The sequence below is a fragment of the Podarcis liolepis genome (assembly GCF_965112155.1).
Source record: "Podarcis liolepis genome assembly, chromosome: 8".
NCBI classification, from domain to species: domain Eukaryota; kingdom Metazoa; phylum Chordata; class Lepidosauria; order Squamata; family Lacertidae; genus Podarcis; species Podarcis liolepis.
The window spans coordinates 57,285,428-57,299,068 of NC_139560.1; the positions used below are offsets into that span (position 1 = coordinate 57,285,428).

At 40.8% G+C, this 13,641-nt stretch overlaps 1 protein-coding gene across 1 annotated transcript in view; it reads left to right on the forward strand.

Annotated features, from left to right (window-relative positions):
• The window catches only part of CTDP1 (CTD phosphatase subunit 1), a 48,283-nt gene that overhangs the window by 16,512 nt on the left and 18,130 nt on the right, over positions 1-13,641 (forward strand). Inside the window, exons 7-11 of the mRNA XM_083518608.1 lie at positions 890-1,056; positions 3,074-4,138; positions 4,925-5,066; positions 7,334-7,564; positions 9,809-9,968. Of these exons, the coding sequence (XP_083374734.1) occupies positions 890-1,056; positions 3,074-4,138; positions 4,925-5,066; positions 7,334-7,564; positions 9,809-9,968 (1,765 nt within the window). The remainder of the gene's footprint in view (positions 1-889; positions 1,057-3,073; positions 4,139-4,924; positions 5,067-7,333; positions 7,565-9,808; positions 9,969-13,641) is intronic.

Genomic DNA, 13,641 nt, shown 5'->3' on the forward strand with positions numbered 1-13,641 from the left:
GTCCTAGTTGGACAGAGCTGTATTGGATACATCAGTGTAGCAGGATCTCTGACCTGCCTGACAAATCGATAGAAACAGATTCTCATGGGTAATAGGTCTATTTTAAATCTCTTATACAGAATGATTGAATGTTATTCTGTTTCTATATGTACTGCACATATCAAAGCTTTGAGTATGAAACTATTACCTTTACCATCCAAAGAAGCTGAGTCATAGTATTTGGATTTCTTTATAAGAAGGAAGTTTTGTGCTCCCATTGCATATCCAACATTTCTATCATAAACAGCTGCACCCTAACTTGAAAATTCTAATGGCATTCAAAGTTAAAGCTAAATTTCTTGGGATTATAAGCCAATTCTATCGTTTTGTCCAGTAGAACAGCCTCACTCATACCACTAGGTGGTACCTGACACTACTTTGTTAATCACATAATATAGCTTAGTTGAAAGCAGTGATTGATTGAATTGTTTTCCAGGTGGCAGAGTTACAGGTGATGCTTTCTACTGCCCATCTTCGTAACAGCTGATTATCAAAAAACCATTCTTGGTGGATCTGATTTTTATTTTCTGTGCATTTAAAAGTGAAGGACTTGTGTATGTGTATATATATTTATATGTATGTATGTCAATTCAATATCATGGTTTGTTTTCTTTGGTCAGCTTCTGGACAGTTTTAAGCAAAACTGATAAATATTAATCATTGTGATGATACAGATGAAATCGTAGTTGCTTTAAGAAAACAAACTGATAATGTAAAGGACTGTAATCAATATGTGAATTTAGAATGTCTTCCTATTTTATATCTTAATTGAGTAGATATTCCTTAATATGAATCATTTTAAAGAGTTATCTAATCAGTTCATTTCACTTAATCTTTCTCCTGTTTTTAGAAACTTATTTCCTTGTGGTGATTCCATGGTTTGTATTATTGATGACAGAGAGGATGTCTGGAAATATGCACCTAATTTGATAACTGTGAAGAAATACGTATACTTTCAGGGCATAGGCGATATTAATGCACCGCCTGGATCAAGGGAAGTTCAAACGAGAAAAACAGGTAACTATTTTAATGTGTGTTCATGTTTCCTCTTCATTTGCAAGGTATCATATCGATAACATGGTATTTTTAAACAATTCATTAACTAATCTTAAAACAGTTTTTCAAAACCAGTAGAAGTGAGGATTTCAGGTTCAGATTCCTTTTCAGTTTGACTGCCTGAATAGTTCGTGACTGGACTTAACTGTCAGGGGTCCTTTACCTTTTACAAGAATAGTGGACCACCTTCATTTATTGCATTATACTACTACTCAGGCAGATCTGCTGGGTCTATAGAATTTGTTGCACTGTTACACAGCATTTGGGGGAATCTCAATACACCAAGTTGTCTCAAGTTGAAATCAAATTTAAAATCACGAGTTGCATTCTCCAAAGATACATCCTTTAATTGGAGCATATCATTATTTAACACAGGGTTAGGGCTCCTCTTGCTTGCCTCCTGTGAAGACAATACAATACTGTATCATCTTTTTCCATGGGAAAAATGTTCCATTACTAAAATTGCTTTTATTCCATAAAACTTAACAGTTTGATGCAGTACAAGTCAAATTTGGTAGTTTAAAATAGTTTGGAAGAGCAAACTAGACATTATATTAAGCATGACTCTTATGGGTCCTCTCCTCCCCCTCCCCCCCCATTTTTTAAAAATAGTAGCTCCTAGGGTAGGGCAGGGTTTAAAATCTTTCTCTTGCTATGCTGTTTTCCCATAAAATATCAGCATACTCCAAACAACCATTTTTGTTCCTGAAGCTGTCATTGACTGCAGTATTACCTGACCTGTGGGCAGGGAGAGATTTTTGTTGGGGGAAAATGAGCCATGGAAGGTCTTCAGCCCTATGGTCCAAATATGAATCCCTCTACCCCATAGCTGCTATTTTAAAGGACGGCAAAAACAAAAAACACAGACCTTTTTAAATGTCATGTCTGTTTTACCCCTCAGTTACAAGCACAACCATGAAGAGGATAAAGTGTGATAAATTGCCCACAGGCTAGTTGTTGTTAGAACCTTCCTTTAGTGAAAATGAATGTGACTCGGAATACTGTAGTTCCAAATCAGTCTCCTCAGCCTAAACAAAAACTAACAAGTAGGGTAAGCATGTTTTCAGATGGTGACAGTGAAACTAAAAGTGCCTTTAGTGGAAGTTAAGCTCCATTGAAGTAGCTTAGTAGAAAATAGCACATCCACGTGTAGTTATTTGGGTGTGCTAAAATTAGAACATTAACCTTTTTGGTACCTTTGTTTTCCTCTTTATATTTAGTAAATGTGCTTTTAAAGCCAGACATGCTGTATCAGATCTATTTTAAGGCAGTTGTCTTCATTTCAAAACTTTACAGACTTTACAGACCCCCCCCCCCAATTAATAATATTGCAACTTATGGCCTCAGTTGCAACCGTGGATGTTTATGCCTGGAATCCCGAGGCAGAGTATCAATAAGTCTGAAAAGACAAGTGTCCTTACTTCTCTATTAATGCCTTGTTATTTGCTGCTTGTGTAAAGGGACCTCCCATCTCCCCATTCTTGTGCTATTGTAAGCTTGTGATCCTCCTCCATTCATTACCGTGTTAAGAGGAACTACGCAATGACAGAACACACACACACACCTTGCTGCTGCCACCCTGTGTGTCAGACACAAGCTAGCCCTGCTTCACTTTTGCATGGTGAGAGTGGATGCCAGGGTGGTGGTGGGCAGGGTTACCCAAGCACAGGGTGCCAAAGGTGGGACACATGTTGTGCCCTGTGTTTGAGTGCTATGTTGTAATAGGATGTTCAACCTTTTTTTCATCCTCTGAAACAATTGAATCTCCATGTAAGGTTTTGAGCTAGTTATTTGTTGACCTAAAAAACGTAAGTGAAACCATCTATTATTTCCACCACCACCACAACCCCAGGCTTCTGGTTTAAATAAAGATAAGCATAATTGGATTAAGTGTCTTTAGCTTTTGTATATTTGTTACTAAGCATTTTGGCTTCAAAGACTGATTCATTTTAATATGCATACATATCTTTTAATTTAGCAAATCATTCTTCAAAAGTAACGGAGGCATCGGACCCAGCAACAGCAACGGGAGACACTGAAGAAGCAAAGAATGTGGGAAATGTAGACGAACAAAGCAATGGCATTCAAAAATCTGCAAATGAAGTAAACGGCAATAACTCTGTCGGCAGTGAGACTCCATCCTGGAATTTGAATTGCAATGATAAAGTTAGAGACTCCTTAAGTGATTCTAAACATGGAATGGATGTTACTAATGATGTGATGAGTGCCAAGGAATCTCATGTGTCTTCAGACGATGATAATAGGACAGTTGTAGGCAAACAACAGATTCAAAACAAAACTACAAATTATTTGGACTTTGAATTGTCGAGTGATAGTGAAAGTGACAGTGGATTGGATGCTAGGAAATCTTCCTCCTCTTCTGCTACAGATAGTGAAAATGAAGGAAAGAGAAGCTGGAGAAAATCAAAACAGCCTGCACTAGAGGAAAGTGCAATGCCTCTGGTGGGAACTGATACGAATGTAGAAAAGGACGGACAGCTGAACCATTCTGCTGACTCTGTATCCTCACCTAGCATCAATCCACATCCCAAGGCATTCGATCTGGAAGCACATGAAGAGAGTGAACAAGACAGCCTTTGTAGCCTAGGAAATGGTTGCGTGGACAAGAAAGAGGCAGAGACAGAATCTCAAAATAGTGAGCAATCTGGGATAACTGTGGGAGAATCTTTAGATCAAAGCATGGAGGAAGAGGAAGATGACGATACAGACAGTGATGACCATTTAATATATCTCGAAGAGATTCTTGTTCGGGTGCACACGGACTATTACTCAAAGTATGATAAATATGTGAGAAAAGAAACAGATGAAATTCCAGATATAAGAAAAATAGTGCCAGAACTGAAACGAAAAGTGTTGTCAGATGTTACCATATTATTTAGTGGATTATACCCAACCAATTATCCCATAGAAAAAACACGGGAGCATTATCATGCTACTGCACTTGGAGCTAAGATTGCAAAAAACCTAGTATTGAATGAAGATGACCCCAATAAGCCAACACACCTTATTGCAGCAAGAGCTGGTAAGTATTAGTAAATCCAAAACATGGGTTTGAACTAGGGCTCTGTGTGAATAGGTGGTCACACAAAGCATCTAGCAATGTAGCAAGCTTCTAATACTGCTGTTCATATATTTCTGTGCATGAATATTTTAAGACACCATCAGGATTCAGTTATTTTGAAGAACATTCGTACACTTTGAGAGCCAGTGTGGTGTAGTGGTTAAGAGCGGTAGTCTTGTAATCTGGTGAACCAGGTTCGTGTCTCTGCTCCTCCACATGCAGCTGCTGGGTGACCTTGGGCTAGTCACACTTCTTTGAAGTCTCTCAGCCTCACTCGCCTCACAGAGTTTTTTGTTGTGGGGAAGGAAGGGAAAGGAGAATGAGACTCTTTAGGGTAGTGATAAAGCGGGGTATCATATCCCCCTCCTCTTCTTTTTCTTCATTCCTCCTTTAGCCCAGGTTGTGTTTCTTTCCGCTGTTGGTATCTAGAAATGCATAAGTTGTTTATCTGAACAGTTGGCTAGGCCTGTCAGCAAAACTATAATGCTATATGCCTCTGTTGCACACACAAAATTATCTTACCTTTGCATCTGGATCCTGGTTTTGTGAAAACAACTAAGACCTTACAATTGTAGTCATTGCCATGTTACAGACTGCTTTAAATGCATGGGGAGAATGTTAAAAGCATCCAAGCTGTGTTCTTAAATCCCACTGAATTCAGCACCTAATCCCTGTAAACTGTTCTCAGTGCTGATTTATTGAAAAGCCTTTCTGTCACCTATGCTAATGTTTGGCTGTTTTAAATAGGCACAGAAAAAGTACGGCAAGCTGAGAACTATAAAAATCTCCATATTGTAAATCCAGACTGGTTATGGAGCTGCTTGGAGCGTTGGGACAAAGTAGAAGAACAACTGTTTCCTTTGAAGGATGATTACCTTAAAACACAAAGGTAAAAAGTAATGTTTTATTATTTAAATAATACACTTGAGTTTAAAATCCTATGGGGCTCACGGTTAATATCCATTCTTACAAATAGCTGAAAGAGAAGATCCCAGTTAAACAGGGTTATACAGTACAGAGAAAGGTGGTCCTTCGGATAACCTTAACCCAAGCCACTTGTTTAGAACTCAACAGGTCAAAACCTGCACTTTGAATTGTCCCTGGAAATAAATAAGCACACAATGCAGTTGGTACAAAAAGAGGTTAACATGAGCCACCTGTAAGAAGCCTAAACCACCTGGTGTTCAAAGGCAGCTTCATAGAGCATGTAGAATAATCGAGATGAAGTGACTTAAGGCATGGATCTCCAAAGCAAGACAAGAAGGTGCCAGAAAGGGGCACAGATGGTGTATCCATCTTAATTTTGCATAGGCATTCCTGGCCACAGCTTGAACAGCCAGGTCTGAGCCTAGATCCAAGAGCACCACAAACTTAGGAGCATTTTGTTTTAATCTTGTTTTTATTCATTCAGATATGAAAACTAGCCAGAACCGATAGATAGAGCTAGTGCTCCATTCCTATAAACACTTCCTTAGTAATAACCCCTCTTATATGTGCATAAACATCCATAAGCTGTATGGATTAAAGGGTGCCATCGCATAATTAATGCTGCCAGACATGTGTTGTTTCCATGAATGGGCAAGGCTTTTCTTTGGCCAATATCAAGCTGGGTATTACATAAATTGCATTATGTTTTACTAGGCGGAGTAAGGATACTTCAGACCAGCTCCATAGTTTCAATAGGATGGATATGTGTGCATGTTTTCTATAGTTGGAAATATTGCTTTGATGTTATTTAATGTAAATAACAGGTTTTGTTTGGTGTGCTCTAATAAAATCTGATCCACAAGACTGAATTCTTGTGGAAATAATTGCTGTTTTACAGCTGAGCTACGAATGTGGAAATCTTTAGACATAATGAGAACATTTTTAATGTACAGTTCTTTATATCAATGTAGAAGGGGTCTGTGTAGTTCGGTCTAAATTAGGGTTTCCATCACTGCACTAAGCCATAGTTTGGCACAGGCACGGGTCCTGTTTTCAGTCCGAGGGCCACATTACTTTCTAGACAAATTTCTGGGGGCCACATGCCAGTTCTGGGTAGGGCCAAAGGCAAAAGTGGACTGAGCAGTTAATGTAATGTAATTTTTACCTTTGTACAGTGGGCTTGATGTTCATACACCCCTCTCTATACTCCAGGAAAGCATGAGGCTTTATCAGAGTTCAGGGTCATATTTCAACCAGATGCTAACAATCAAGGAGGGTGTGGAGCTGGACCAGTAGGGAGTGGGTCCTGAGGAGCAGATGCGGCCTAGGGAGAGTCCCGAAGACCAGACAGAGATACTTGTGGGGGCTGCATAACTCCTCTTTTAAGGTTCCCCATCCCTAATTTAGCATTATGTAGCCAGGGTGTATGTTCTAAAACTAACTATACATTAAGAAGTGGTTCTTTTCTTTTTGTGAATTTTGGATAAGGACCCTCACTTTATTTATTTTTTAATGACCTAATGGTTGAATACCTAGAAGTTTTCTGACACAAATCAGTGTTTACATTGCTTTTCTGTTTTCCAAAAATGTTGCTGATCTGTGGTTGAAAGTTCAAACCCACTATGTATACTATGGGCCAACTTTGGCAAGGAGGCAGGACCACCCGCCTGTCAATTATCTGGCATCATCATGACACTAGATGATCGACATACTGTATGTCAACAAGTTAGCCTGCTGGAGTGGGAAAAGAGAGTTCAAAGGGCTTTCTCAGTCCTTTGCACAGTGCTTTCCAAACGTGCACCGGCCAGTTGATTATCAGACACTGGGAAATGCTGCACACAAGTCTGAGCAAACTTTTCAAGCCCTGTGTTAACACTTGGGAAGTTCTGTGCACAATGCTGTGCTGGTTGTTGGGTGCTTGGGAAGCACTGTGCAAGGGGCTTTGCAGGCCCTGCAAATTAGCAGCACTTGAAAAGCACTTTTCAGCCAAGCCCTGCACTTACTTGCTCCACATTTGACATATGCCCCATACCTGCCCCTGTATGACTTCAGGTGTAGGGCAGGTGGGACAGTGCTGGACTAAAATAGTCAGGAGAGAAGATGTGGTGGGCCAAGTTTGTGTGTGCTCATTTTTATATACTGTACAGTATACATATATGTATGTATTTATGTGTGTATATGAGGAATGTTGACTGCTAACTTAAGTCTTTTAAACATTTCATCTAACAGAGAGTACAGTCCTGCCATGTTTCCAGATATACACAGTGCTTTCCAGACTGCTCTTTTCCACCCAACTCCTATTCATCCCAAGTGTCAGCCTGGTCCTGAAGTTCGGCTTTATGATCCCAACACTGGAAAATTAATTAGGAAAGGATCTCAAAGCTCCAGCCAGTCTTTGTATATTCAAGCACCAGCTCCTCCTCTCTCTCTGCCCGTCCATGGGGAACATTCCTTATTCAGGTAGATGAACATAACATTTCATAAATCATTTTCAAGTTTTGCTTGGCATTAAGATTTTAAACAGGATTGTGAAAGAATAATCCCAAGTGTGTTTTCCTCTTGCAATAGGTGCTCTTGAGTCCATGCATGACGCTACATTTTTTCTAAAGAAAAGTGTAACACAGATGTGGCTAACCTTTTTGGCCTGGCTGCATTCACCATTGGGCAGTCCGGGGGTTGGGTGTGTATAGCACATGCCAATGGTGTGTGTGGCCACTTCACACCCTCGCATACACAAAATATGCACTATTGGGGTAGCCACAGGTACACACACAGCGAGCTTCCCTCCTTAGTTGATCCCTGCCATCAGCTGAGCAGGGTGAGGCAATGTTCCCTCGGTACTCGTTGAACAATTGAAGTGATGAACTGGAATGATAAACAGTGAGGTGCTTTGTATCCCAATCAGGGTGCTGGATTCTGCCTACCCCAGCTCCATATTTACTTAAAATAAATAAACCTTTCTGCCACTGCTGCCAAACTCAGTGAAGCCTTAGAAACCAGAAAAGGTATGTGTGTAGGGTTCAAGTCCCCCAACAGGATTAGCCACCTGTAATATAAAAGTAGGGAAACAAGTATCCTTCTTTACTCTCTCCCTTATTGTGGTTACTTCTGGCTCAATTAAGTAACGTTGGAAAATGTCGATCACTTCTACCTAGGCAGTTATCTTTCCACAAGGGCCAACATTGATGCCGAAATCCAGCATTGCCTGAGCTCTGTGAGTGCGGCTTTCTCCCGGTTGGAGTGCAGAGTGTTTGAGGACCGGGACATTTGCAGGGAAACCAAAATGCTTGTTTACAAAGCTATTGTACTACCAACCTTACTTTATGCTTGTGAAACATGGTCCATTTATAAACACCATCTCCAACTCCTCGAAAGATTCCATCAATGGTGTCTCTGAAAAATTTTACACATCACTTGGGAAGACAGGAGAACTAATATCAGTGTACTGGAAGAAGCAGAGAATACCAGTGATGAAGCAATGATTCTTCAACATCAACTTCGTTGGAATGGTCATGTTGTTCAGATGCCTGATGATCGTCTTCCAAAGCAACTACTCTATTCTGAACTTAAAATTGGAAAGCGTAATGCTGCTGGTCAACAAAAGAGGTTTAAAGACTGTCTCAAGGCAAATCTTTAAAAATGTAGCATAAACACTGACAACTGGGAATCACTGGCCTGCAAGCGCTCCAGTTGGAGGACAGCCTTTACCAAAGGTGTCATGGGCTTTGAAGACACTTGAACTCAGGATGCAAGGGAGAAACGTACTTGGAGGAAGGCACGCTTGGCAAATCCACACCATGATCAACTCCCGCCCAATGTCCCCACTGTGGAAGGACGTGTGGATCCAGACTTGGCCTCCATAGTCACAGACTCATTGTTAAAACCGTGTTTATGTAAGACAATCTTACTCAGCTACGAGTGATCGCCAAAGAAGAAGAACTTCTGGCTAAGCACATTTATATTATCCAAAACAAATTACAGTGGGGCTGAACACTTTTTGACTTTTTTACATAATGTTGTTCTGGTCTAATGCTTTAGAAAAATTGGATCAATTTTTAGTGGCAAAAAAAGAGGCTTTCTTTGGGGTCTGTGTTATGGTGGGGTGAGAGTCCCAAGTGAGGTGGCTATAGTAAAGGTAAAGACCTCTGACCATTAGGTCCAGTCGCGGACGACTCTGGGGTTGCAGCGCTCATCTCGCTTTATTGGCTGAGGGAGCCGGCATACAGCTTCCGGATCACGTGGCCAGCATGACTAAGCTGCTTCTGGCAAACCAGAGCAGCGCACAGAAACACCGTTTACCTTCCCGCCGGAGCAGTACCTATTTATCTACTTGCACTTTGATGTGCTTTCGAACTGCTAGGTTGGCAGGAGCAGGGACTGTTTCTACATTTGAAAGAAGATAGGTTCCCAAACTTTTACCTAATTTGTCCGTGGGAGAACAAGTGCTACTGTGAGAATCAGGGTCATGAGTGGCTCACTCTTTTTGCATTTCTAATTGATAAAGCTTTGTTTTGACATTGCCTTCAGAAGTCTTTGAAGTGTGGAAAAGGGAAATCCATATTGAGCAACATGAAGAATGGGGCAAAGTTTTCCACTGTATGAGTTTTGAAATGGATCTGTATTCCAAACTGAATCTATCCTGACATTCTATTCAGTTCAGATCATAACAGTTATGTAATACAGAGCTTTTGAATCTTTTTTCAGAGTTGTTCAACCACACCAACAGCTTTTTGATGAAGAGGAGATGCCAGCAAGTGAGAATGAAGAGCCTGGCCCATCTAAACGGAAACGCCAGCCAAGTATGTCTGAAACTATGCCACTATACACTCTTTGTAAAGAAGATTTAGAAAGTATGGATAAAGAGGTGAGTTCGATTGTGTACTGCTAAGTAATTAAGTGACATGACACGTTTTTAGTGCAATAGAGATACCCAAGCGCCTCTAGGGTATGGGAAGATGAAGAGTGAGGGTTAAGCTCAAAAATGAGATTTTTAATTTCCATTGATAAACTGGGTTATCATAATGCTTCATCGGGAACTTGAATGTGGAAACATCATCTGTTTCTTAGCATAACATACATTTTATATTCGTTCAGAGGGAATTTGACTGCACAGTTTTATTGCAATTAATACCCAGTGTTTCCTACCTGAGGCTCATCTATCTATATTTGGTTACATGGAACATACTGCAGAACATGTAATAGATATTAAGTATTTTAATTGTATAGTTACTTAATATCTGGCCCTGCTTTCCTTTCCTAACAAGAAATAACACTTTTTATGTGTGTAGCAGATATGAAATGAAAGTTGAATATTATGAAGTCTTATTCTGAAACGTATACACTCAAATGAGATGAAATTGAGCTATTTCTTGAAATACCTTGATGCATAGATTTTTTCCTTTATCTCATTTTCACCCAGTAATATTTTTGCTCCACACTTCAGAACTTATCACTGCAATTCCTGAAGTTGAAACACAATTAGAAATGAAATGCAGGGACTCTCTATAATCCTAGCAGATACACTAGAACCTCAGTGGCACCTGCAGCCCATAGTTCATGCAGTGTTCTTATGAAGGATGCCCTTTGTATCCCTTCAGCCTTATGATGGGGAAGTAAAACTTTTGTATTTGGATGCTAAAGGATAGTGGGGAAATTGGAGGTTTCTTCGTTAGTTTCTTAACTAATACTGATTTTATTTTGCATATGTGTGTGTCAGAATTGCTTGCTCCAGAGAATGTCATTTCTTTATTTCCATCTACTCAGCTTTTATTCTCTGTATGAATTGTAAAAATGTTAAGTCCTGTATAGGCAATTCCTAAGAATAGCTGCAATCTGCATAAGCATTTTTTAAATAAATAGTGGCTGGATCCCCTGCTGCTATGGAGAAACTGCTAGTAGCCTATAATCTGAAGATGAATAACTCCCCAAGAACCACACACTGTTTACTTTAATATTGGAATAAAAATTTCCCCAAAAATGGTCAAGTCCTTACAAGTTTTTGCAGAGGTACATTAGTTCTAATATCAGTAATCGAAAGCACTGCCTCAACTTGTCTTTATGTTCACACACATCAAATGTGCTGGATGTTTCAGCCTGTTTTGGTCTCCTGCTGGTCCATTTGCTGGAGGCAGAATGGACTTGCGATCTACATGGCTTCTTTCCCAGAATGTATGTAGAATTGTATTGGCTGATTCTTATAACGTGTCCCAGTCTTAAGGTGCCCTGAAACTTAGAGTTAGTTGAAATGGAGTTTCCTGTGATATATTTGCATTCCCTAAGACATAGTAAAACAGGAATAGTTGAAATTTCAGCTGGAGGGCTGCATTCCCTTGTGGACAATGTGGGAGCTGCATGCAGGTAGGAGACAGGGTCAGAGATGCAACTGGGCAGAACACAAGATTGGCTTTTGTCTCTGTCCAGTAGATTACAACCAGGCACCAAAAGTCAGAGGCTTCTGCATCCACCCACACTTCTATGCACTATCCTGGCAAATTAGAGTCATCATTATAGTTCAATGGCAGTATAACAAGCCTGGAAAAGGAAGACGATTTCTAGGAACCTCGTTTTAGTTTGCTTTGAAAGTTATCCCACGCTGTATCCTACAAAGCAGACCTAGCCAGTGTGTACTTGTTTCTTCTTATCAAGATCTTATCAAGGAGTGTGGTGGAGTCTCCTTCTTTGGAGGTCTTTAAGCAGAGGCCTGACAACCATATGTCAGGAGTGCTCTGATAGTGTTTCCTGCTTGGCAGGGGGTTGGACTCGATGGCCCTTGTGGTCTCTTCCAACTCTATGATTCTATGATTCTATGATCCTTTTCTCTGTATCAAAAGGAAACTGTATTCTGCTTGTTGATTTTTAGCATCCCTGAAGAACACAGGAAATCAAAGTGTAACCTGCAACAAAATGTTTGCATTCTGCTCCTGAAGAGGAGTGCTTCAAGATTCCAGTCATTCTGGAACAGCAGCTATGTAGCGGCACATGGTTTTTTGCCCCTAACTCCACCCATTCTCCAGTCTGCCCATCCCTTTCTCTTATATAAAAATAAGAGTGTTCCTAGTTCTGAGAGTCTTTCCTTTGTCTACCTACAGGAGGCTTAGGAAATCATGTTATCACCAGACCCTGCAAAAGGTGTATTGACAACTGAGTGGTTGAAATAAATTTCTGGGTCCAGGCGGGTGGTTTTTCCCCCCAGGAGCGGCTGCACCATTGCCTCCTTCAAGGCGGCAGTTTGTCAGGTTTGCATACCTGTTTAAGGTAGCATCACCAGTTCAAGTTTTGCTTGTTTGTTGTCAGCACCAAGAGTCTTCACAAAAGTATTCCACCTCAGATAGAAAGGTGTTTTTAGTTTACCACCTCCTGTGGTTCCCTTCGAGGTAGAAAGCCTACAAGACATTCAGCACTTTCAACACTAGAATTTCACAGCTTCCTGGTTAAGAAATAAAAAGCCATATCCTGCCCTCTCAGAACATTCAGTACCCTAGGGCCGTAATGGACACAGCCTAAGCCCAGGTAGTCCTGTCTCCAAAAAGGTTAATGAACCTGTGTCCAGGCATTTCTTCCCAGGCTGCCAGAATATCAGCAGACCTAATGTCCTTGTTACATTCACTAAGCCTCATGGCTTCTTGTCTAGGCATCTTGTCTTTGGTTTACAGTTACTCCAATGGCTCCTCCACCACCACCAGAAGACCATAGCACAGAACAGTCACTTTCCAGTGTCCTGCCATGCCAACTCCACTCTGTTCTCCAGTGGTAGCTGAACCCTGCCAACCTAACCACAAGCACCCCCTTGGTCATCCTCATGGGTGCCAGCCTTGAGGGCTGCGGAGCTCATTACCAGAACCCTATGTGTCAAGGGAATTTAGTCTCCCTCAGAGGCCAAGAGCAGTATCAGCTGTCAGTAACTTTGAGCAGTCAAGTTAGCACCTGAAACCTTTCATTCCCTAAGCCACCAACACATCCTATGAGCCTATGGGGTAATCAACCTGGTTCCCTTCATAGATTGTTAGACTCTAACTCCTATCAGCCAGTATAACCAGTATACCTCAGGTTACATCCGCTTCAGGTTACAGACTCCACTAACCCAGAAATAGGGCTTCAGGTTAAGAACTTTGCTTCAAGATGAGAACAGAAATCGTGCTCCGGCGGTGCCATGGCAGCAGGAGGCCCCATTAGCTAAAGTGGTGCTTCAGGTTAAGAACAGTTTCAAGTTAAGAACAGACCTCCAGAACGAATTAAGTTCTTAACCCGAGAAATGATGGAAGGTGGCTTTCAATGACATCAGTAGTGTGTCATGTGGACTCTAGAGGGATCAGGTTTTGGTTTGGCTGCAGTTCCTTTTCCTATAATATTGAGTGATGCAGGGACAGTTATGGCTCTTGGAGTATGAGTGAAAATTTCAAAAATAAAAATAATTTGTAGGCACATGCTTAATTTTTGCCTTTGAATAACTCTAACAAAAGTGAGGGGGGTTGTTTTGTTTGGGAGAAGAGGATGTTTTGTTGCCTTTTCCCCCTTTGTGTCTTCCTTGTAGTGGTGGA